Here is a 22,956-nt window from a genome sequence, read left to right on the forward strand (position 1 = left end):
ATGGGTCAAGGACCTCATCATCTACACCACCCTCTTCAAACAACTGCTTCTCCTGGGTAGTCTCGACAGCACAGTACGCACCAGAAAGTGGCACCTGAGTCTCATCATCAGATGCGTACTGAGGTGTGCTGCTGACCATAGGCACTGGCCCAGCCGCATTTCAGATTCAGAGAGACAAAACGGTTGCGCATCACTGCATACTACCTCTTCTTCAAATTCTCGAATTCTGCTTGGCTGGCCCCCTCTTTCCAAGCCAAGAGATTCAGAGAACAGAAGTAGAGATGGCTCCTGTCCAGGGCTCTCTGACTGCCTGGGCAATTTGGCAGGTGGTGAAGAGACAGATGGGTGCTCTTCAGTGCTCAGGACCTGAGAGGATCTGGAACTAATTGAAGTCGATGCGTTAGCTGCCATCCATCCGACAACGGCTTCAATTTGGTCCTCCCGCAGCAGTGGGGTACGGCTAGCTCCTACAAAGCTGCGCATAAAGGACTGTTCCCTGGTAAAACTGGGGGATGCCGAATCACTGGTGCCCGCAGCAGGCACAGAATCCCCACGTCCTCTCCCTGCAGGCACAGAATCCTCACGTCCTCTCCCTGCAGAAACTCCACGCCCACGACCACATGCCTTACTCCCTGCCTTCTTCATCTTGGTAGACTGATAAAGATAGGCAGAAAAGTACTAAGGGCTTAGTGTGCTTATTCCTGAACAGCTGCTAACAGGTATAAGAAACACTAATTTTATAAAGTGTGGACTAGACTTTAATATGAGCTAATGTGGCCTACACAACTGTAAAGTGGAGTGTTTGGTGAACTTTATTTAGGTTTTTTTTGTCGCAAAAAGACACTGGATGTGGCTAAAGATGTAATAACGATAGTATCACAAACTTTTTGTAGCTATTACAATGCAGGAAGGTAACCTACAATGCAATAGATGAGGCTACAAAAAATAGGCTAATACTAATCTGGCTGGGGCTGCAGGGCCCAATGCTGCAGAAAGGCTCCTCTATCTACTCCTATATAGTGTGTTTGGAACCAATTTAGCTGAATACGGATGGAACCACCACACTAATAGGAGATATCAGGAAAAATTATGAATTGGCAAAAAAGGACAATGTATGAGGCAGTGACACACACTGAGTGCACTACAACCAGACGGGGTTGAAGCACACACTACAGGGTGAGCTGCACTCACACACACAGACCTTGCAGACAGCGGTGAACAGTACAGATGCAGAGCACTGTGCACTAGCGCTGCAAGACCAAAAAAATTTCTCTATCTATTCCTATATAGTGTGTTTGGAACCAATTTAGCTGAATACGGATGGAACCACCACACTAATAGGAGATATCAGGAAAAATTATGAATTGGCAAAAAAGGACAATGTATGAGGCAGTGACACACACTGAGTGCACTACAACCAGACGTGGCTGAAGCACACACTACATGGTGAGCTGCACTCACACACAGAGACCTTGCAGACAGCCTTGAACAGCACAGAGAACTGTGCACTAGCACTGCAAGGCACAGCGATTTATAAAGTAGCTTGGGTAAAGCAGAATAGACCAAATAGGTAGCTAAAACTGTCCCTCAGAACAACAGCGTCCTATCCCTAACTGAATTCACAGTAGAGTGAGCTCAAAATGGCGGCGGCGGCTTTTATAGTGCATCATGACATCATTTCAGCAGCCAATCACAGCCATGCCATTAGTTAACATGCCTACATGCCTAACAGGATGTGCCCACACTTCTTAGGATCCTCATTGGCTGAATAAAATGAAAATGGCTCATTGCATTATGGGAACTTCCAATTCCGGTATACGATATTGCAAAAGTATCGGAATTAAGTATCGGAATTCCGATACCGCGAATATCGACCGATACCCGATATTTCAGTATCGGAATGCTCAACACTACTCCTGACACATCTGCTCCCTCCTCCCCCTGCCAAGGATTTTTCAGTGACTCATGAGTCATACAGAGAAAATTGACCTCCTGTTTCTACAGAGAGCTTAGAAGGATTCAGCTAGTCAGTTTCTAATCATGTGATGTCATAGACCTAGTGGAAAAGAGAAGAATTAGCTGAGTATGAGGGCAAAATTAGCAATCATAAGTCCACAGTGCTGTATAATATGATGACTGCATTATATTATGAGGAAAAAGCTTGATAGAGTTTTGATATATATATATATATATATATATATATATATATATATATATATATGACAGTGGTACAATACATTGTGATACATTACATTGTGGTAGAGTTGTACATAATGTATTGTGCCAAATATAATAAAAATATAAAAGGATAAAATATTCTAAAAACAATTGGGATCCAGGAGCTATCACATTGGACATGTGGTGCCCTCATGTTATGTCTTTGAGCCAATATGATCCCTATTTAGCTGTCCATTTTCTTTGTATAGTGTCCATTCTTTACATTATTACTTGTATTCTTGTTTATATACAAAAATAAATCACATCTGCATTTTTCCTTATAAACAAACTGCAATTGTGTTTCCAATGCGTTTACTGTTAAATCGCTGAACACAATTTATGGGGCATTTAATGTACATTATTTTATACTCAATGTGTGGGATCTTGAGTGCCGGGGTGTGACATTTTCAAATATACTGCAATTCTGAGCTTGATTGTTACATATGGAATAAGGGAATTTAGGAAAAGATTGTAGCCTAGAAGCAAAATGATTTATTGTAATCAAATACTAAATAAATATGCAGATAGTTACAGTATTATATTCCAAGCATATTTATGGTAAGGACGTCTGTAACCTATAACCACTAGTGTCTGTGCCTGCTTTACCTTTGTGAGCAGGTAATATTACTTCTCATCCTTCATAAATACACAGCTTTGGTTGCAGATTTTGATGTAGTCTTTTTGAGTTAAGGCCAAGAGTAGATTCAAAAGGAACAGGAAATATAAAGAAAAGGTTTTCTAAACATCAATCTTCAGGAGCACACAGCTCCTCTGCCTCCTTGCTTGCCGAGGGAACAGTGCGCTCCTGATCGATGAACAGTTCCGAGCAGTGGCATATTTGTGCCAGACACTCAGGCAGTGCACTCTCCGATGTTGCAAGGAGAAGCAGCTTTAACTCGGTGACACTGGAAGATATTCAGCAAACCAGAAAAAGCTTGTAAATGCTGCGCTCCTTGTCTATGAGACTGACTGATAGACTGCAGTGGTGACCAGTAACCTAGACAATGAGCAGTAAACCATAAAATAAAAAAAATACTCTTTGTTCTTAAGATTTTTAATAACAAGTAAATTTGCAATTTTAACCATTTATGATTCCGAGATTAATGCTTTAAATTTCCCCTTACTGCTGTATCCACATCTTGATTTGCGTCACAAATTTGCGTAACAAACTGCAGTGGCATTTAAAAAAAAAAATGTGCAAAATCGCCTAAATAAGGGTATTCACAGATATATCAGCACTAATACTACAGATTGTAATTCTAAATTGGTCATCATACATGGTTTATAATATGTAAGACTGTATGAGATGACCAAAAGAGATTTTTAATTTAACACTTTAAATACAATCACTTAGTTAAAATGCCATCTTCATTATCAAGCATCTGAATGGCAAGAAGTCTCCTAGAAGGTAGAAGCATTCTTGTGTGCGGATGGGACATGGAAGGGTGAAAGGAACAGAGTGCTAGAATAATTACAAGTGACAGCCCTGACATTATCATCCTATGAAAGCTGGATAGTTGAGGCCTAGCAGGCCAGGCAAAGCCTCGGTCAGGCTATTGTCAACGTTATTGAATAAAGATGTGCTTTTAATCGCATTAGAAAAGGGCTGAGGAAGATGAGTTATCAGGCCAAAGAACCCAGGAGTAGCATTAAAAGAAAAGGCCAGGAAAATGTCTGTAATGCAATCACCATTATATATTTAGCTACTGGCGAAATAACAGGTCAGGAAACAGGAAGACGGTTTTTGCCTTTGATTGCAGGGAAATGTGTTTTCATGAACATCCTGCCTTTCCAAGACTCGGCCTCCCCCTCCTGTGACATCTTATTGTTAAGTAACAAAATCCCGAATAGATAATGGCCCCTCGATCTCATGTATCTGGACACGGGGATTCGTATCATGACATAATTAACGTTTCTGAGAATTATGAGGATGATTCTTGTATTATCCTTTAAAGTATGACTGAGATTTTATTAGACTGTTTTGTATTCCCTTATATCACACTGAATTTGGTGAAAAATATCTTATTCAGTGATTTCACAGAGCACTATGCCCCAGCAGCCTTTCAGCTCTAAATTCCTGCCTACGTATATTATTCTAGCCTATACTCATTTACCAGTGTGCGTGCCAAGAAAAGCTGTACCCGCCATGTAATTATGCTTCAAATATATCAAATGATGCAGAAAATCCTGTGTCCTGCAAATAATATACTAGCATGTGTGCTCATGCACCGTACCGACTGTCTACATGCACAGTGTATTTTAGGCTTTGCCTATAATTTCAGTTGGCTCTAAATTATACAGTTTTCTATAGTTTACAGCTAAGTGTATGTGTGTTGTACCTTAGCATGGCTTGCAAACGTGTTCAGCAATTTGTTCCAAAAATAGTGTACCGTTACTGTTGTGTACTTATTCTATTTCCCCCAGTAATACTGACCATTACTGTTGTGTACTTATTCTATTTCCCCCAGTAATACTGACCATTACTGTGTGTACTTATTCTATTTCCCCCAATAATACTGACCGTTACTGTTGTGTACTTATTCTATTTCCCCCAGTAATACTGACCATTACTGTTGTGTACTTATTCTATTTCCCCCAATAATACTGTCCGTTACTGTTGTGTACTTATTCTATTTCCCCCAGTAATACTGACCATTACTGTTGTGTACTTATTCTATTTCCCCCAATAATACTGTCCGTTACTGTTGTGTACTTATTCTATTTCCCCCAGTAATACTGACCATTACTGTTGTGTACTTATTCTATTTCCCCCAGTAATACTGTCCGTTACTGTTGTGTACTTATTCTATTTCCCCCAATAATACTGTCCGTTACTGTTGAGTACTTATTCTATTTCCCCCAATAATACTGTCCGTTACTGTTGAGTACTTATTCTATTTCCCCCAATAATACTGTCCATTACTGTTGTGTACTTATTCTATTTCCCCCAGTAATACTGACCATTACTGTGTGTACTTATTCTATTTCCCCCAATAATACTGACCATTTTTTGTTGTGTACTTATTCTATTTCCCCCAATAATACTGAACTTTTTTGTTGTGTACTTATTCTATTTCCCCCAATAATACTGACCGTTTTTGTTGTGTACTTATTCTATTTCCCCCAATAATACTGACCGTTTTTGTTGTGTACTTATTCTATTTCCCCCAATAATACTGACCGTTTTTGTTGTGTACTTATTCTATTTACCCCAATAATACTGACCGTTTTTGTTGTGTACTTATTCTATTTACCCCAATAATACTGACCATTACTGTTGTGTACTTATTCTATTTCCCCCAATAATACTGACCGTTACTGTTGTGTACTTATTCTATTTACCCCAATAATACTGAACTTTTTTGTTGTGTACTTATTCTATTTCCCCCAATAATACTGACCGTTTTTGTTGTGTACTTATTCTATTTACCCCAATAATATTGACCATTACTGTTGTGTACTTATTCTATTTACCCCAATAATACTGACCATTACTGTTGTGTACTTATTCTATTTACCCCAATAATACTGACCATTACTGTTGAGTACTTATTCTATTTCCCCAATAATACTGACCGTTACTGTTGTGACTCATTCTATTTCCCCAATAATACTGACTGTTACTGTTGTGTACTTATTCTATTTACCCCAATAATACTGACCATTACTGTTGTGTACTTATTCTATTTACCCCAATAATACTGACCATTACTGTTGAGTACTCATTCTATTTCCCCAATAATACTGACCGTTACTGTTGTGACTCATTCTATTTCCCCAATAATACTGACTGTTACTGTTGTGTACTTATTCTATTTACCCCAATAATACTGACCGTTACTGTTTTGTACTTATTCTATTTACCCCAATAATACTGACCGTTACTGTTGTGTACTTATTCTATTTACCCCAATAATACTGACCATTACTGTTGAGTACTTATTCTATTTACCCCAATAATACTGACCATTACTGTTGTGTACTTATTCTATTTACCCCAATAATACTGACCATTACTGTTGTGTACTTATTCTATTTGCCCAATAATACTGACCATTACTGTTGTGTACTTATTCTATTTACCCCAATAATACTGACCATTACTGTTGTGTACTTATTCTATTTGCCCAATAATACTGACCATTACTGTTGTGTACTTATTCTATTTACCCCAATAATACTGACCATTACTGTTGTGTACTTATTCTATTTACCCCAATAATACTGACCATTACTGTTGTGTACTTATTCTATTTACCCCAGTAACACTGACCATTACTGTTGAGTACTCATTCTATTTCCCCAGTAATACTGACCATTACTGTTGTGACTCATTCTATTTCCCCCAATAATACTGACCGTTACTGTTGAGTACTTATTCTATTTCCCCCAATAATATTGACCGTTACTGTTGAGTACTTGTTCTATTTCCCCCAATAATACTGACCGTTACTGTTGAGTACTTATTCTATTTCCCCCAATAATACTGACTGTTACTGTTGAGTACTTATTTTATTTCCCCCAATAATATTGATTAAATGGGTTTTCCAGTTTGTTTAAAAAATTGACAGCAGCAAGCCACAGGGATAAAAGAAGGTATAGAGTACGGCTTCAGAGCTGGCGTTCCGAGTGTCTCCGCCGGAATGCTAGCGATGACGACACAACCACCAGTACTGTCATGATTGCCTGTAGGATCAGGAGACTGGTGGCTGAGACGTCATTGCTTCCGGTCTAGCAGAAACCATCGGAGCACCAGCACTGAGCAGGAAGCGGATTCTTTTATTCCCATAGCTTGCTACTGTTGGATTTGTAAATATGTTGGAAATCCCGTTAAAAATACATTTAAAAATGCAAAACAGTTGGCACAAGTGTATTTTTGTGTTATTTTGCAATAAAATTTTGGAACATTTTGCTTAGAAATCTTCTTCCATTACATAAGACAAAACTGACTTGGAGCTTCATAAAGTCAGATCTCGCCAACAGACCAAGCATTAGGGCCTGATTCTTCTCCAGTCTTGTTTTCTACTTCAGTCTTGATGAACTGCCTGCTGCAGTAAGATGCGCTTCTTAATGTTTTTTACACTTTTTTCAACTGCCTGCACCACCATCAGAAGTTCAGAAGTTAGTTCAGTCAGGGACTTGAGTACATGTCTGCTATCATTTAGTGGTGTAAATTATCATGAATTAGTCGGGCGTGCTTAGTCACACCTCATACTGCCCCAGATCTGCCCACTTTCCTAAAAAGGGGGGAGGGGGGGGAGCTGACCTGGAGTTGTGTAAAATGTTTCAGAATTCTGGTGAGAACACTTGATGAATCGGGTCCTGTCCGTCATAAGCGCTTGTTCAAACTTTCGGAAAAAGATGATCTCCCCACCTGCACTCCACTCTTCACTGTTCACAAAGTCCACAGATTACCCACGCCAGTCTTAGTGTTCACAAATAGCGCTCATTTCTTCCACTATGGAGACCATAGCTGTCAATTAGACTTATGTTCGACTTCTTTCAGTGTATGCGTGGTGAGTTCTTCAGTGTTGTCTGTGGCTCTCAAAGCTGTGGTCTTACTGGAGTCTCACAGGCTGTATTGGACTGAGAGTGATAAGAGACAAAATATGAAGGTCTCCGTAAACCCTACTTAATTTGCTACATTTAGTTAAAGAATAGGATAAAAAGCATATTAATATAAGTCTCTAATGTGATTGTTATTCTGCCCTACACAGGCATCTATAAGGGCATCAAATCCTTCATTGCAGTCCCACATTTTATATCTATATTCACAAATCATTCCAGGTTATGTCAAGGTCAACATAATTATAAAATACACTCATAAAGGAGTTATCCCCTTTCACAAAATCTCAGTCTCTGGGCGCTGTTTGTTATAAAAAAAAACCAAGCCATGCTTTATTCACCTTCCCCGGGTCCAGTATTGAGTCTCCACCACTGCTCGTGGTGTCTGATATTATCTGCAGTGCTGACGTCACGTTGACAGCGCAGCAGCCAATCAGTGAGCTCAGAGGATCTAAGCGAGGCATATTGTCTACATGAACAGAGCCAGTGAGTTCAGTGATTGGCTGCAGTGCTGATTACGTGAGGTTAGTGCTGCAGCCAATATCAAACACCCCAAGCAGCGGCAGAGCGGCAGCAGCAGCAAGGAGGGTGAGTAATGATTTTTTTATATAACAGTTTGTGCCCAGAGATTGGATTTTCTGAAAGGGGAAAACCCCTTTAAATTTGTATAAAAGCAAAGATATTCAGCAACATCACCAAACAATCTTCATTCTAAAAGTACCTTCTCATAAAACTTGCCATGGGCCTGTTCACTTGCAGTGCTTCCGACATGTTTCTTTCATCCATATTTTCTTTTTTTTGGGGGGGGACACTTAAAATAAATAGCAAAAGATTGAGGTTTCTAAAATCCCATTCACACAGTACATTCTTTACCCTTCGTGCATTCTTCCCACAACATATTCACTGCATTTTTTTCTCTTGAGGACAAAGAGACACCGCAGCAGAAGAACAAAAGAAAAAAACCGAAAAATAATAAATACAAAACCTTATCAAAATCAAACCAAAAACACATAAAACAATGCATATAAAGCCTTCGTCCATTGAATCAGTGCTGATAATAGCTTGGTCTTTATCAAATCCCAAAGCTGTAAGCGGCAATACAAAACATTTTGACACCAAGCTACAATAATTTCTGTATATCTTCACAAATGTATCCTGGCATAAAATACCCCTGATGTATAGATGTGTATATCAGCTTACAGTACCATCTGTTACAGTCGTAATACCAGTTCTGCAACAAAGCCGGGTCTAAAAAATACCCTAGATGAATATTCAATTGCCACATGCTGTCCAGCTTCTGCCTTCACCTCAATGTCAGTGGAGACCTAAGTCATTGTCTACTGTGTCCACTGTACATTGTACATTAGCCACTTGTCAACCTTTCCACAATTAAGCAGTTTTGTACCTTGATATGGCATACACCGTTTATTCGTTTTTACAGTGCTAGTAATAATACATCTCATGCCCTAGCGGTATAAGAGGGCGTGTAATGATGGAAGGTGCAGCCTGCAGAAGGGGCAGTGCTGATGGGAGACGTTGGATACTAATAGCAGGGGGCTGATCAGCGGCAGTAGTATATAGTCTAGGGATACTGCAGTGGATAATGCCCATCCTCCTCTTTGAATACATTTTTTTTTTAACTTTCACATTTTTTTTCCCTTCAATGAGCCATATTGATGAGGATAAGCACCTTCCTGTGACATATGAGGCAAATGTGATGACTAGGGATGAGCTGACCCGTGGATGGTCGGATTCGACCAAACTTTATTACAAATTCGGTTCGGGTACCAGAACTCTACCCGAACTTGAATCTTACTCTCTCTCGCTCTCTCTCAGCATACAAACTCCGAACACTTCCGGGAGAAGTCCGTGTTCAGAGTTCAGCACCAGTACGAACCCCGAACTTTACAGTTCAGGTTCACTCATCTCTAGTGATAACTCATGCCAGAAATATTTTAATTGTTCTTTCCAAGGATGTTTTTGATCACTGTATTACATCATTGGCAGCAGCTAAAACAGACAGGGCACCATTCTTTAGTGGTCAAACTATTCTTTTGAGTAGCCAGATCCACAGTTAGAAGAATTTTCTCTTTTTGTTTAAGAATATGCTTAAAGGGAATGTGTCACCCCCCCCTGGGAGATATCAGACCTCTACTGTGGACATACAGGTTATAGAAAAGTAAATCTATACTTACCTGTATGGCCCATAGTAGAGGTTTGATTTCAGAGAAATCTGTTTTTATCACCTCTGTATTCAGGCTTGGCGTCCCCCGAACGCCAAGAAATCCCTGCCTATTTGTTTATTATTCTCTGAAATCTCCGCCTATGTGTGTATTTATTATATCCCCCCTCCTCTGCATGTCACAGGGCCCTGTGACATGCACTGTACTCCCTGACTTCCTGAGCATTGACAGTGACAGTGACTTCTCGACGCCTGCGCAATAGAACCCTGCAGCGCAGTGCACAGAGAGACTGGGCCGGGATGAAGCAAAGCACGCTCTATGTGAGCTTTGCACATGCCCGGGAAGTCAGGGAGCACAATGCACATCACAGGGCCCTGTAACATGCAGGGGAGGGGGGGATATGATAACTAAGTATATAGATGGGGATTTTGAGGAATAATAAACAGTTAGACGAGGATTGCTTGCCGTCCTGGGGACGCCAAGCCTGTGGAAAACAAGTGGATAAAAACACATTTCTCTGCAATCAAACCTCTACTATGGGCCATACAGGTATGTACACACGTGGTCAAAATTGTTGGTACCCCTCGTTTAATGAAAGAAAAACCCACAATGGTCACAGAAATAACTTGAATCTGACAAAAGTAATAATAAAGTAAAAATCTAAAAAATTAACAAATGAAACTCAGACATTGCTTTTCAACCCTGTTTCCACAGAATTGTAAAAAAAAAAAATGAAACTCATGAACTAGGCCTGGACAGAAATGATGGTACTCTTAACTTAATATTTTGTTGAACAACCTTTTGAGGCAATCACTGCAATCAAACGATTCCTGTAACTGTGAATGAGACTTCTGCACCTCTCGACAGGTATTTTGGCCCACTCCTCATGAGCAAACTGCTCCAGTTGTCTCGTGTTTGAAGGTTGCCTTTTTCAGACGGCATGTTTCAGCTCTTTCCAAAGATGCTCAATAGGATTTAGGTCAGGGCTCATAGAAGGCCACTTCAGAATAGTCTAATGTTTTCCTCTTAGCCATTCTTGGGTGTTTTTAGCTGTGTGTTTTGGGTCATTATCCTGTTGCAAGACCCATGACCTGCGACAGACCAAGCTTTCTGACACTGGGCAGCACATTTCGCTCTAGAATCCCTTGATAGTCTTGAGATTTCATTGTAACCTGCACAGATTCAAGACACCCTGTGCCAGATGCAGAAGAGCAGCCTCAGAACATAACAGAGCCTCCTCCATGTTTCACAGTAGGGACAGTGTTCTTTACTTGATATGCTTCATTTTTCCATCTGTGAACATAGAGCTGATGTGCCTTGCCAAAAACTTCCATTTTTGTCTCATCTGTCCATAGGACATTCTCCCAGAAGCTTTGTGGCTTGTCAACATGTAGTTTGGCAAATTCCAGTCTGACTTTTTTATGATTTTTTTCAACAATAGTGTTCTCCTTGATCGTCTCCCATGAAGCCCACTTTGAATCAAACAACGACGGATGGTGCGATCTGACACTGATGTTCCTTGAGCTTGAAGTTCATCTTTAATCTCTTTAGAAGTTATCCTGGGCTCTTTTGTTATCATTCGTATTATCCGTCTCTTTGATTTGTCATCAATTTTCCTCCTGCACCCACGTCCAGAGAGGTTGGCTACAGTCCCATGGATCTTAAATTTCTGAATAATATGTGCAACTGTATTCACAGGACCATCAAGCTGCTTGGAGATGGTCTTATAACCTTTACCTTTAACATGCTTGTCTAGAATTTTCTTTCTAATCTCCTGAGACAACTCTTTCCTTTGTTTCCTCTGGTCCATGTTGAGTGTGGTACACTTCATGTCACCAAACAGCACACTGAGTATCTGTAGCCCTATATACAGGCCCACTGACTGATTACAAGACTGTAGACACCTGTGATGCTAATTAGTGGACACAACTTGATTTAACATGTCCTTTTTGTCACATTATTTTCAGGGGTACCATCATTTCTGTCCAGGCCTATTTCATGAGTTTAATTTTTTTTTAAATTCTGTGAAAGCAGGGTTGAAAAGCTTTTAAAGTTATTATTACTTTTGTCAGATTCAAGTTATTTCTGTGACCATTGTGGGTTTTTCTTTCATTAAACGAGGGGTACCAACAATTTTGACCACGTGTGTATGGATTTATTTTCTATAAACTGTATGCCCATAGTAGAGGTCTAATATCATCCCGGGGGTAGACAGATTCCCTTTAAAGGGAACTTGTGAGATATAGACCCCCCCACAACCTCACCATGAAATACTGATTTTATTGTGTGTTTGTAGCCAAATCCTCTGTGGAAATTTTCCTCACTGTGTGAACATGGCTAATAGGGGTCAAACACTTCGTAGTATCAACTACATGCTTTATTTGCTGTGATTGCAATGTTTTACAGCTTTAAAAGGATGCATTTTCATAAAATGAAGTAGAGAAAATTGATGACAATGGTAGCAATAGTAGTTGTACAACAGTTTTATTAGAAAGAAAAAAGTTTTATCCCTTGCAAGACCTATTATTTCCTGGAAAATGTAATTTTGCTTACACAGAAAGATGCGAAGTAACTCATTTTACTTTATGTTCCTTAGACGCTAACAAAAGAATGTGATACTGTAGCTGCTGTACTAATAATATAGAGAAATGTATATTACAATTTAGAGGGGTTATACAGCCTTTGTGAAATTCATGGCTTATCCTTAGGCATGCAAGTTCCGCAGCCATGGGCACACATAGAAATCATGGCAAAAATCATATATCCCCGCAAAGTATGAAGCCCCTCTAATACCCCCAAAACAGTAGGATGTGCATTCCACAGACAGAACATTGCCCCACAGCACTCAGCACTGTATGAAGCCCCTTCAATGCACCCACACAGTATGATGATCCTACAATGCACCCACACAGTATGATGATCCTACAATGCACCCACACAGTATGATGATCCTACAATGCACCCACACAGTATGATGATCCTACAATGCACCCACACAGTATGATGATCCTACAATGCACCCACACAGTATGATGATCCTACAATGCACCCACACAGTATGATGATCCTACAATGCACCCACACAGTATCATGATCCTACAATGCAACCGACACAGTATGATGATCCTACAATGCACCCACGCAGTATGATGATCCTACAATGCTCCCACACGGTATGTCCCACAGTGCCGCACACACACACATTAAGAGGCCACACAGTCACCCCACCCACAGTAGAATGCCACCACAGTATGATTCCCCCAATCTTCCCTCCACAGTAAGATACCACAACCGCCCACAGTATGATGCTCCTACAGTCCCCACGCACAGTATAATGCCCTCACTCCAACATAGTTTATTACCCCCACAACTCCACAATAGAGTATGATCCAGCACAGCCACTATCCCAGAATATAATATGATGCCCCCACAGGTCCCCCCTAAACATTATGATGTCCCATTGCTCTCCCACACAGTACAATGGCCCCTACTGAGAGTATGATGCCCACAGCACCCCACCAAATGCTACTCACCTAGCCTAATTCCCCCAATGTGCAGCTTCGCTTTGTAGTGCTTGTCTACTTAGGCTTTGTGTAATCTTGTGACTCAGAGGCATACACAGAATGGTGGAGCAGGGAGCCGATGACTCCCTCTTGCACCATTGTATCCAACTTTATCTGCATCCCAAGGATGCAGATACCATTGAAATTGAGACACCAGGTGGGTGGAAGTGGTGACGTTCAGCAGCGGACCCTTCAGACTCATGTGCTACATAACAGATGTGTGGCCGAGCCACAAACTTGTCAATGTTTATATAGAGCCGCTAAATAAATATGGTGCACCCTCTTCAAACAGCTGATCGCATAGGGTGCTAATATTGAAAGCTTATTCTAAGTACAAGCCATAAGTTTGAAAAGGCCAGATAACCCATTTAACTTATATTTTTTCTAATTTATATTTAGATTAGTTTTCAATTAATTTTTTAAATATTTAGGGCATTAAACCGCATCTGTCAGTGGAAAAAAGTGTCACATTTTTATTGTCTGCTGCAGTTAAGAACTGTACTGAGAAGAATTGAAAGTCTAAGCACATACTCTGTATTGTCAGCATTGTCCAGCTGACATAAAAGTCGACACCCTGTTAATTGTTGTCCTAATGAAATAAAGTGCATTAGCTGGGAGAGGAAAGAGAAAATCCAGAGACCTTAAAGCAATGCCTGAGGAACTCAGTCTATCTAGAAGGACATTAAGGATATGGAAGCTTTCAGACTGAGACTAATGGATCCTCAACAGATGGTTCTGAAGGAGCAGAAGGTTCAGGGCAGGGGTGGGGGGAGAGGAAAGGTAAATACATAATGAAACATTCATGGAGCTTTTATAGAGCAGGATGAAGGCCTTTTGTATCTTTGAAGCTTCCTTCTTCATTCAGATAACAGTTCTACTTCCATGATGTCTCTCTGTTACTGTTGATATAGAATACATTTGTGAGTCTTACAGAAGGGCTCTCTTTGGTAGTTACTCACAGACGTCAGTGAAGTTCCTGTAGCCTCACTTCTACAGATCTCTACTTAGGGACCACATTTCAACACATGAAAATTACTAAATGTGACCTTTATTTAATACCATCTCAGAAAACTCCAACAAGTAACATCCATGTAGAATTCTTACCTACAAAGATTTTAAATGTCATTAAAAATGAAGTGTCTTACCAATGGCTCCTCTTGAGAGCTGCTGATATTAGGTGCATGTTATATATGTATTATATACTTTCTGCATCACTCGATACTTGCCACATTCATACATGGCCCTTTTTGCTGTCTGTACATTTAGAGAAGTAAAAAATAAACAATTGAATATCAATATTATTATTGTCTTTAGGAAACATCCTTTACATTTTGTTACAATAGTATTTGTTATTTGCCATAAACTTCTAGAATATTCCCTTGAGTTGGCACAATGCAGCTCACCAAATGCTAAAAAGCACATATGGTATAAGCTCCAGGCCTTCTCCCTGCAATTAGGTTGCACCAGGAGGGCGACCGGCTAGTGTAAGGCTGCTTCACCGCATGTCGTCTGAATTAAGTAGGTGGCGCTTAACACATTTCAAACCCCGAAGACTACTCAAGAAATGATCCACTGGAACTATGTATAATATAAAGTATATTTATATAATATATTTAATAGATTTTATTATCATATTTATTATGAATATCTTTTTACAGAATTATTACAACATATTTGCAACTTTACTGTATTGACTGTTTATGGCTTTATGGCTCTTGCTATCGATGACAGAAAACATTTTTATGGTATTATTTCTGAAAATGGCATTCTGTAATGTGTTTCTTTTTGAGTGAATACATCAATACTGCTGTGAGATATGGTTGTTTGATATGTCCTTAATAAATATCTTACTTATCTGCTTTCTTGTAGGTGCTTTTCCAGGTCTGACCACCTTGCCCTGCATATGAAGAGGCATATCTGAGGACATTTTGAGGCAGCAATGATGCTTATGCCTTGGGAGGATCAAGGGTTGCAGTGGACACTGGTCATTTTGTCCGTGACATTTGCAGGACATAGAGAACATTTTTACATGTAATACCCTGTACACAAAAAAATCCATAACAAATCTTCATGCACAGTCACATTCTCCAATATATTTGTCTGTCTGTTATGCCTTACCCTCCAGCCTGATTTGAAAGAGGTGCACAGTGGTGGAGAGTTGGATGATTTTGAAAAAACAACTGCATACCAGGCGTTTTGAAGCCTTGCTATGGAAATGAAGAACAGGAGAGCAGTCATCTTACAGGGCTCTGATGAACTCACCTTACTGAAACTCAGAAGCTGCTAAGAAGCCACCTTCGAATTGTATTGTTGTAGCACTAATATTTTTTCTTATAATATGTTATTTAAGAGGAAATGAAAAATGGATTTCAATCTAGGAAACCAAATTCGAGCCTGTTGGTTCATATCTGAAGACTCCTGATAAGAAAGAGTTCTAGATCTACTTGGATCCTGTCAAGTGTTCTCCACTGGTTTGGCCTCGTTAAAGAGCTTTTAAAATCATTTTAGCTCAATGCCATAGGCCTTACTGACATTGGACTGGTGGGGTAGAACAACTCAACCATTAATGTGATTCTTAGATCTATTTATCAGAAGGACATATGGATGGAGGAGCACTCATAGAATTCCCACCTTATTTATTTTTTACTTCTGTTGGCTGTAGCACATCTTATGCACTAGAAACTTACATAAGCCACTGATGTTGACTAAGAAATGGAGCTTATCTGTTGCATTAGATCACCCTTCCACCAGTGAGCGCACTTCCAAAGGTTAAACAACCTTTCCATTATTGTTTTTTGTTGTTGCGTTTTGCTCTTTGTTTTTGTTTGAGAAGCTTTTTCAGAAGCTTTTACTATGTGCGCTACATAGACAAGTATCTTGGTGAACTATTGAATCTCCATCTGGACAGTTTTTGCTTGAATTGGACCAGCGACCTAGACTTGGCTCCTATCATCTAATGAGCGGCAAGCCTTCTCCTGAACTTTCCAAACTTTGTGCTTGATCATTGACTTCTCCTAACAATATAACTAGTTAGAAACTTGATGTTATTTCCAGAGCAGCTGCATTTTTTGTACTTAATCTTACCTTTTGAGTGTCAACAACAAAAAGCCAAATATATTATATCATACAACATTGGGTAATGAAGGACACTTTAAGCAAGTTGATTTTGCCCTACTGACTTATAATGCAGACACATTCTTGTTTACGGAGGTCATTGACTGGACACTCGATCATAATTTAGTGTGTCGAAAAGGGTAAACATTGACAGCATTTAGCCAGGTTATTGGTAATTTTTCCACAGGGTTATTTCAAATGTTACAGAGTACAGGTCTTTTATGACTGTTTGTTGGTAAATCCAAAAGAAAAAGAAGCCTAAACTTATCCCGTGAGTACATAGTCAACCGAATTTCTATGTACATACTACTCAAGTCAGTTGTCACTGGTCTTTGCTCCAAAGACTGCCAATCAGACCATACCAAGTGGTCAATTCAAGTAGGTGTGGTGGGGAACAGGTTGTATATTTTGTATATTCTGGGACCACCCTTAAGCAGCTGGTGAAATTGCACATTCAGTCCCAATTTGTCCACATAAACGCAGCTCTATTACCCCAGCCGGTGGGCATCTTTTTAACTTGTTTTGACTCCTTGACTGTTAAGCAAAAAAAAAATAAAAAAAATAAAATAAAAATTATAAAAAAGAAAAAAAAAGTCAAAAGCAAAATATATCATAAAAATAATAAAAAAAAATGATAAACACCTTAAAAATTTGAATCTTAACACCAAAAGGAATAGATTAATAAATGAAAGAGTATCTTTGGCACTTGAGGCTTACACCTAAAGATGCCAGTGGTTCAAGAATTTCCGTTGATCAACCCAACTGGTTTCTAAAAAAATGTTTCAACTTCTCTTGAAAATGAGATGTGGACCCTGCATAAAAAATCCTTTCACTCCCTAATGCTTATAAGTTTTTATTATTTTACGTAAAGGGGTAAGATGTCTAATATGACCAGAGACCAAAACATAAGAAGATTATAGGTGTTCCTAAGAATCTGATGGAGGAAGAAAGAGAATAAAAAAAAAGTTTAATTCCAAAGATTTAAAAATCAAAATGTACTTACTATACCTGAAGCACTGCTTGTCGACAATCCTTGTAGTCCTCTGCTTCTGCATACTAGAAATACATATTTTAATGTTGTAGCCATTCTGATGGACATTTAATGTTGTGGTTAAAACCAAGGAACATTGAAACATACAGTATAACATACTTGACATTATTACTATATTGTGCATTCAGGAGGCACCTTTATTGTACATATTTGTAACACAGATGGTTGGCAATAGAGCATGTGAAGTAGAGGAAATCACGCACTCAGTTGAAAACACTTCCCACCAGCTCGGTATGCCTTTAGGTATACAAATTTTAGGAATGTGGAAACTAATTTGTCTCTTAATACCATTACTATGACTTTTTTGGGGGGCTCTTTTAGCACTGTTTCAAGCTCTTTTTCAGGGTAGGATTATAAAAATCAGTATTGGCCCCAATGTTTGTGTATGTTTTATAACACAAAACTGTTGAGGATCCTTTCTTCTTTTCCAGGGCTGGTTTATTGCAGAAGGTGCAAATTCGATGCTGCACTTTAACTGCTTTAGGCCATCAGATAGTTTACTTAGAGAGCTAACATCTGGGTAAATGGTAATATTAGCTGCAGTCATATAACCCTATTCAACCCCATTTGCTGCAAGTCTTTGCTCTACTGGATCTTACGGAGTTCACCATCAAAAATTTCAACGTCTGGACAGCTTCTAAGTGTTATTTTGCCATATATTTAAGCCAATTTAAAACTGCAATTCAAGGTAGCTACCGGAAATGAAGAGGTGACCACACATGCACAACTCCACTCATTTGTATGTGTGGGTTCCTAAAGTTCCTGATCATGCTCCCAATGGTGGGACCTGCATTTGTCAGACATAAATGTGCAAAAAGATCTGCCAGTTCAAACTGAAAATAAAATAAAATGTAGCAGAAAATCCTTATTCATTTTTATAAAAGGAAAAAAAAAAGGCTTAAAGACTGAGCGCTTCTGATCAGGCAATACGCAAAAAAAATATAAATATAATGAAATTATAAATTATATTGCTTTTATATCACATATTATTTATTTATTTATTTTTTGTTTTAAGACAATCAATGTAATTTCCTATATTTGTACATACAACCCCACATAAAACTGTTTATTCCGGGCAGACATAGCCTGAACTTAGTGTATAAACTATTCCACATTTTCAGTGAAATTGAAATTGGGAACCTTTAGTTGAAGCTCCTCATTAATTAGCCATATTTTATCTCATACCTGAAAATGCATTTCTGCTGCCCAAGAAGACATTCTGATAAAGACTTTCCATAAGAAAAGTCTCAGCTTTTTATTTGCTCTCTTTTATGGGCCGTTCTATCATGTCACAATGATACACCATCTGTGAGTGATAGTAGTGAAATTGCCTGTAGTACATCAAGGCCTTTTTGACTATGCCTAGTTTATACTGTGTTGGGCATCATGAATTACTTTATAGCCAAAGTGAAATGGATTTGAACAGAACGATTGGTTCATTATTGCATAGTTCAAACACCTCAATATCATCTTTAATATTTATTATGTGTTTTCCTGGCTGCTTCATGGGTTTGTGCAGCAGATTGCAAAGAGCTTCCTCCCTTGAATGTGAAATAGTGTCCATGGGAAGTGTTTCATGAAGCGTGGGATAGCTGATGCTCTTCTCATCTCTGCAGCTCTTTATAAACACTTGCCGTATTCTTAGTTTCTGCTCTCAATCTATGTTCTGCATAAGGACCTTAAACTGATTGAAACGGTCCCATTCATTGATGGAGCAGTGGCTACTCTGGCAAGTGATAGAAATGTAAAGTACTTCTCTTATAGCAGTCCGTAGTATATAAAGTAGGTGCTAATATTGCTTGATGCATTCTCTATATAAGACAATATAGAAAATTATAACAGACATGTTATACTTACCGAGAGTCCGTCACCACCAAAATGTGATATACAGTATTGTAGGGGGTTTAGCCCCTGTAACAGTCATACTAGCATTTTACCTGTTACTGGTATAGTGCCTGAGAAAATAGCTTTTCATTTGTATGCAATGAGGAGGCTTCGATGCACCCGTGGTGTGGCCAAAAGTTTGATGCACTGTAAAACCTAATTTGCATATTGGGGCCTCCTCCACTTCTGATTAGCAGTGCTCGTTCCCCAAAGCGAGCGTTGTCTGAATGCTGCTAGCATGTGTGCATGCACGCTGCCTGTGCCCACCTGCACACACAGTTGCTGGACACGTTCTCCTCCCTGTCTTCTTTCTGCTGATACTGCATGCTACACTAATGCATTCACATGTCTAAAGAGCAGCTTTCTAGATGAGTTCTCTGAAGCCATTCGCTATACTTCCAGGTGTATGAATGTATGAAGTATGAAGCGAGCAGCTTTCTAGATGAGTTCTCTTAAGCCGCTCTTTATACTTCTGGGTGTATGAATATATGAAGTATGAAGCGAGCAGTTTTCTAGATGAGTTCTCTGAAGCCGCTCACTATACTTCCATTCTATGAATATATGAAGTATGAAGCAAGCAGCTTTCTAGATGAGTTCTCTGAAGCCACTCGCTATACTTCCGGGTGTATGAAGTATGAAGTGAGCAGCTTTCTAGATGAGTTCTCTGAAGCCGCTCGCTATACTTCCGGGTGTATGAATATATGAAGTATGAAGCGAGCAGTTTTCTAGATGAGTTCTCTGAAGCCGCTTGCTATACTTCCGGTGTATGAATATATGAAGTATGAAGCGAGCAGCTTTCTAGATGAGTTCTCTTAAGCCACTCGCTATACTTCGGGGTGTATGAGTATATGGAGTATGAAGCGAGCTGCTTTCTAGATGAGTTCTCTGAAGCCACTCGCTATACTTCCGGTGTATGAGTATATGGAGTATGAAGCGAGCTGCTTTCTAGATGAGTTCTCTGAAGCCACTCGCTATACTTCCGGTGTATGAATATATGAAGCGAGCAGCTTTCTAGATGAGTTCTCTGAAGCCACTCGCTATACTTCCGGGTGTATGAATATATGAAGTATGAAGTGAGCAGCTTTCTAGATGAGTTCTCTGAAGCCGCTCGCTATACTTCCGGGTGTATGAATATATGAAGTATGAAGCGAGCAGTTTTCTAGATGAGTTCTCTGAAGCCGCTCACTATACTTCCATTCTATGAATATATGAAGTATGAAGCAAGCAGCTTTCTAGATGAGTTCTCTGAAGCCACTCGCTATACTTCCGGTGTATGAATATATGAAGCGAGCAGCTTTCTAGATGAGTTCTCTGAAGCCACTCGCTATACTTCCGGGTGTATGAATATATGAAGTATGAAGCGAGCAGCGTTCTAGATGAGTTCTCTTAAGCCGCTCGCTATACTTCCGGGTGTATGAATATATGAAGTATGAAGCGAGCAGTTTTCTAGATGAGTTCTCTGAAGCCGCTCACTATACTTCCATTCTATGAATATATGAAGTATGAAGCAAGCAGCTTTCTAGATGAGTTCTCTGAAGCCACTCGCTATACTTCCGGTGTATGAATATATGAAGCGAGCAGCTTTCTAGATGAGTTCTCTGAAGCCACTCGCTATACTTCCGGGTGTATGAATATATGAAGTATGAAGTGAGCAGCTTTCTAGATGAGTTCTCTGAAGCCGCTTGCTATACTTCCGGTGTATGAATATATGAAGTATGAAGAGAGCAGCTTTCTAGATGAGTTCTCTTAAGCCACTCGCTATACTTCGGGGTGTATGAGTATATAGAGTATGAAGCGAGCTGCTTTCTAGATGAGTTCTCTGAAGCCACTCGCTATACTTCCGGTGTATGAATACATGAAGTATGAAGCGAGCAGCTTTCTAGATGAGTTCTCTGAAGCTGCTCACTATACTTCCGGGTGTATGAATATATGAAGTATGAAGTGAGCAGCTTTCTAGATGAGTTCTCTGAAGCCACTCGCTATACTTCCGGTGTATGAATATATGAAGCGAGCAGCTTTCTAGATGAGTTCTCTGAAGCCACTCGCTATACTTCCGGGTGTATGAATATATGAAGTATGAAGTGAGCAGCTTTCTAGATGAGTTCTCTGAAGCCACTCGCTATACTTCCGGGTGTATGAATATATGAAGTATGAAGCGAGCAGCGTTCTAGATGAGTTCTCTTAAGCCACTCGCTATACTTCCGGGTGTATGAATATATGAAGTATGAAGCGAGCAGTTTTCTAGATGAGTTCTCTGAAGCCGCTCACTATACTTCCATTCTATGAATATATGAAGTATGAAGCAAGCAGCTTTCTAGATGAGTTCTCTGAAGCCACTCGCTATACTTCCGGTGTATGAATATATGAAGCGAGCAGCTTTCTAGATGAGTTCTCTGAAGCCACTCGCTATACTTCCGGGTGTATGAATATATGAAGTATGAAGTGAGCAGCTTTCTAGATGAGTTCTCTGAAGCCACTCGCTATACTTCCGGGTGTATGAATATATGAAGTATGAAGCGAGCAGCGTTCTAGATGAGTTCTCTTAAGCCGCTCGCTATACTTCCGGGTGTATGAATATATGAAGTATGAAGCGAGCAGTTTTCTAGATGAGTTCTCTGAAGCCGCTCACTATACTTCCATTCTATGAATATATGAAGTATGAAGCAAGCAGCTTTCTAGATGAGTTCTCTGAAGCCACTCGCTATACTTCCGGTGTATGAATATATGAAGCGAGCAGCTTTCTAGATGAGTTCTCTGAAGCCACTCGCTATACTTCCGGGTGTATGAATATATGAAGTATGAAGTGAGCAGCTTTCTAGATGAGTTCTCTGAAGCCACTCGCTATACTTCCGGGTGTATGAATATATGAAGTATGAAGCGAGCAGCGTTCTAGATGAGTTCTCTTAAGCCGCTCGCTATACTTCCGGGTGTATGAATATATGAAGTATGAAGCGAGCAGTTTTCTAGATGAGTTCTCTGAAGCCGCTCACTATACTTCCATTCTATGAATATATGAAGTATGAAGCAAGCAGCTTTCTAGATGAGTTCTCTGAAGCCACTCGCTATACTTCCGGTGTATGAATATATGAAGCGAGCAGCTTTCTAGATGAGTTCTCTGAAGCCACTCGCTATACTTCCGGGTGTATGAATATATGAAGTATGAAGTGAGCAGCTTTCTAGATGAGTTCTCTGAAGCCGCTTGCTATACTTCCGGTGTATGAATATATGAAGTATGAAGAGAGCAGCTTTCTAGATGAGTTCTCTTAAGCCACTCGCTATACTTCGGGGTGTATGAGTATATAGAGTATGAAGCGAGCTGCTTTCTAGATGAGTTCTCTGAAGCCACTCGCTATACTTCCGGTGTATGAATACATGAAGT

The 22,956-nt window shown here is 39.6% G+C and overlaps 1 protein-coding gene across 1 annotated transcript in view; it reads left to right on the plus strand.

Annotated features, from left to right (window-relative positions):
* The window catches only part of KLF7 (KLF transcription factor 7), a 211,164-nt gene extending 188,529 nt beyond the window's left edge, over positions 1 to 22,635 (plus strand). Inside the window, exon 4 of the mRNA XM_073646348.1 lies at positions 15,398 to 22,635. Within this exon, the coding sequence (XP_073502449.1) occupies positions 15,398 to 15,449 (52 nt within the window). The 3' untranslated portion in view covers positions 15,450 to 22,635. The remainder of the gene's footprint in view (positions 1 to 15,397) is intronic.
* The last annotated feature ends 321 nt before the right edge of the window (positions 22,636 to 22,956 follow it).

Source organism: Phyllobates terribilis, unplaced genomic scaffold (genome assembly GCF_046119375.1).
Source record: "Phyllobates terribilis strain yellow unplaced genomic scaffold, ASM4611937v1 Scaffold_9__5_contigs__length_417890890, whole genome shotgun sequence".
In the NCBI taxonomy this organism is placed as follows: Eukaryota; Metazoa; Chordata; class Amphibia; order Anura; family Dendrobatidae; genus Phyllobates; species Phyllobates terribilis.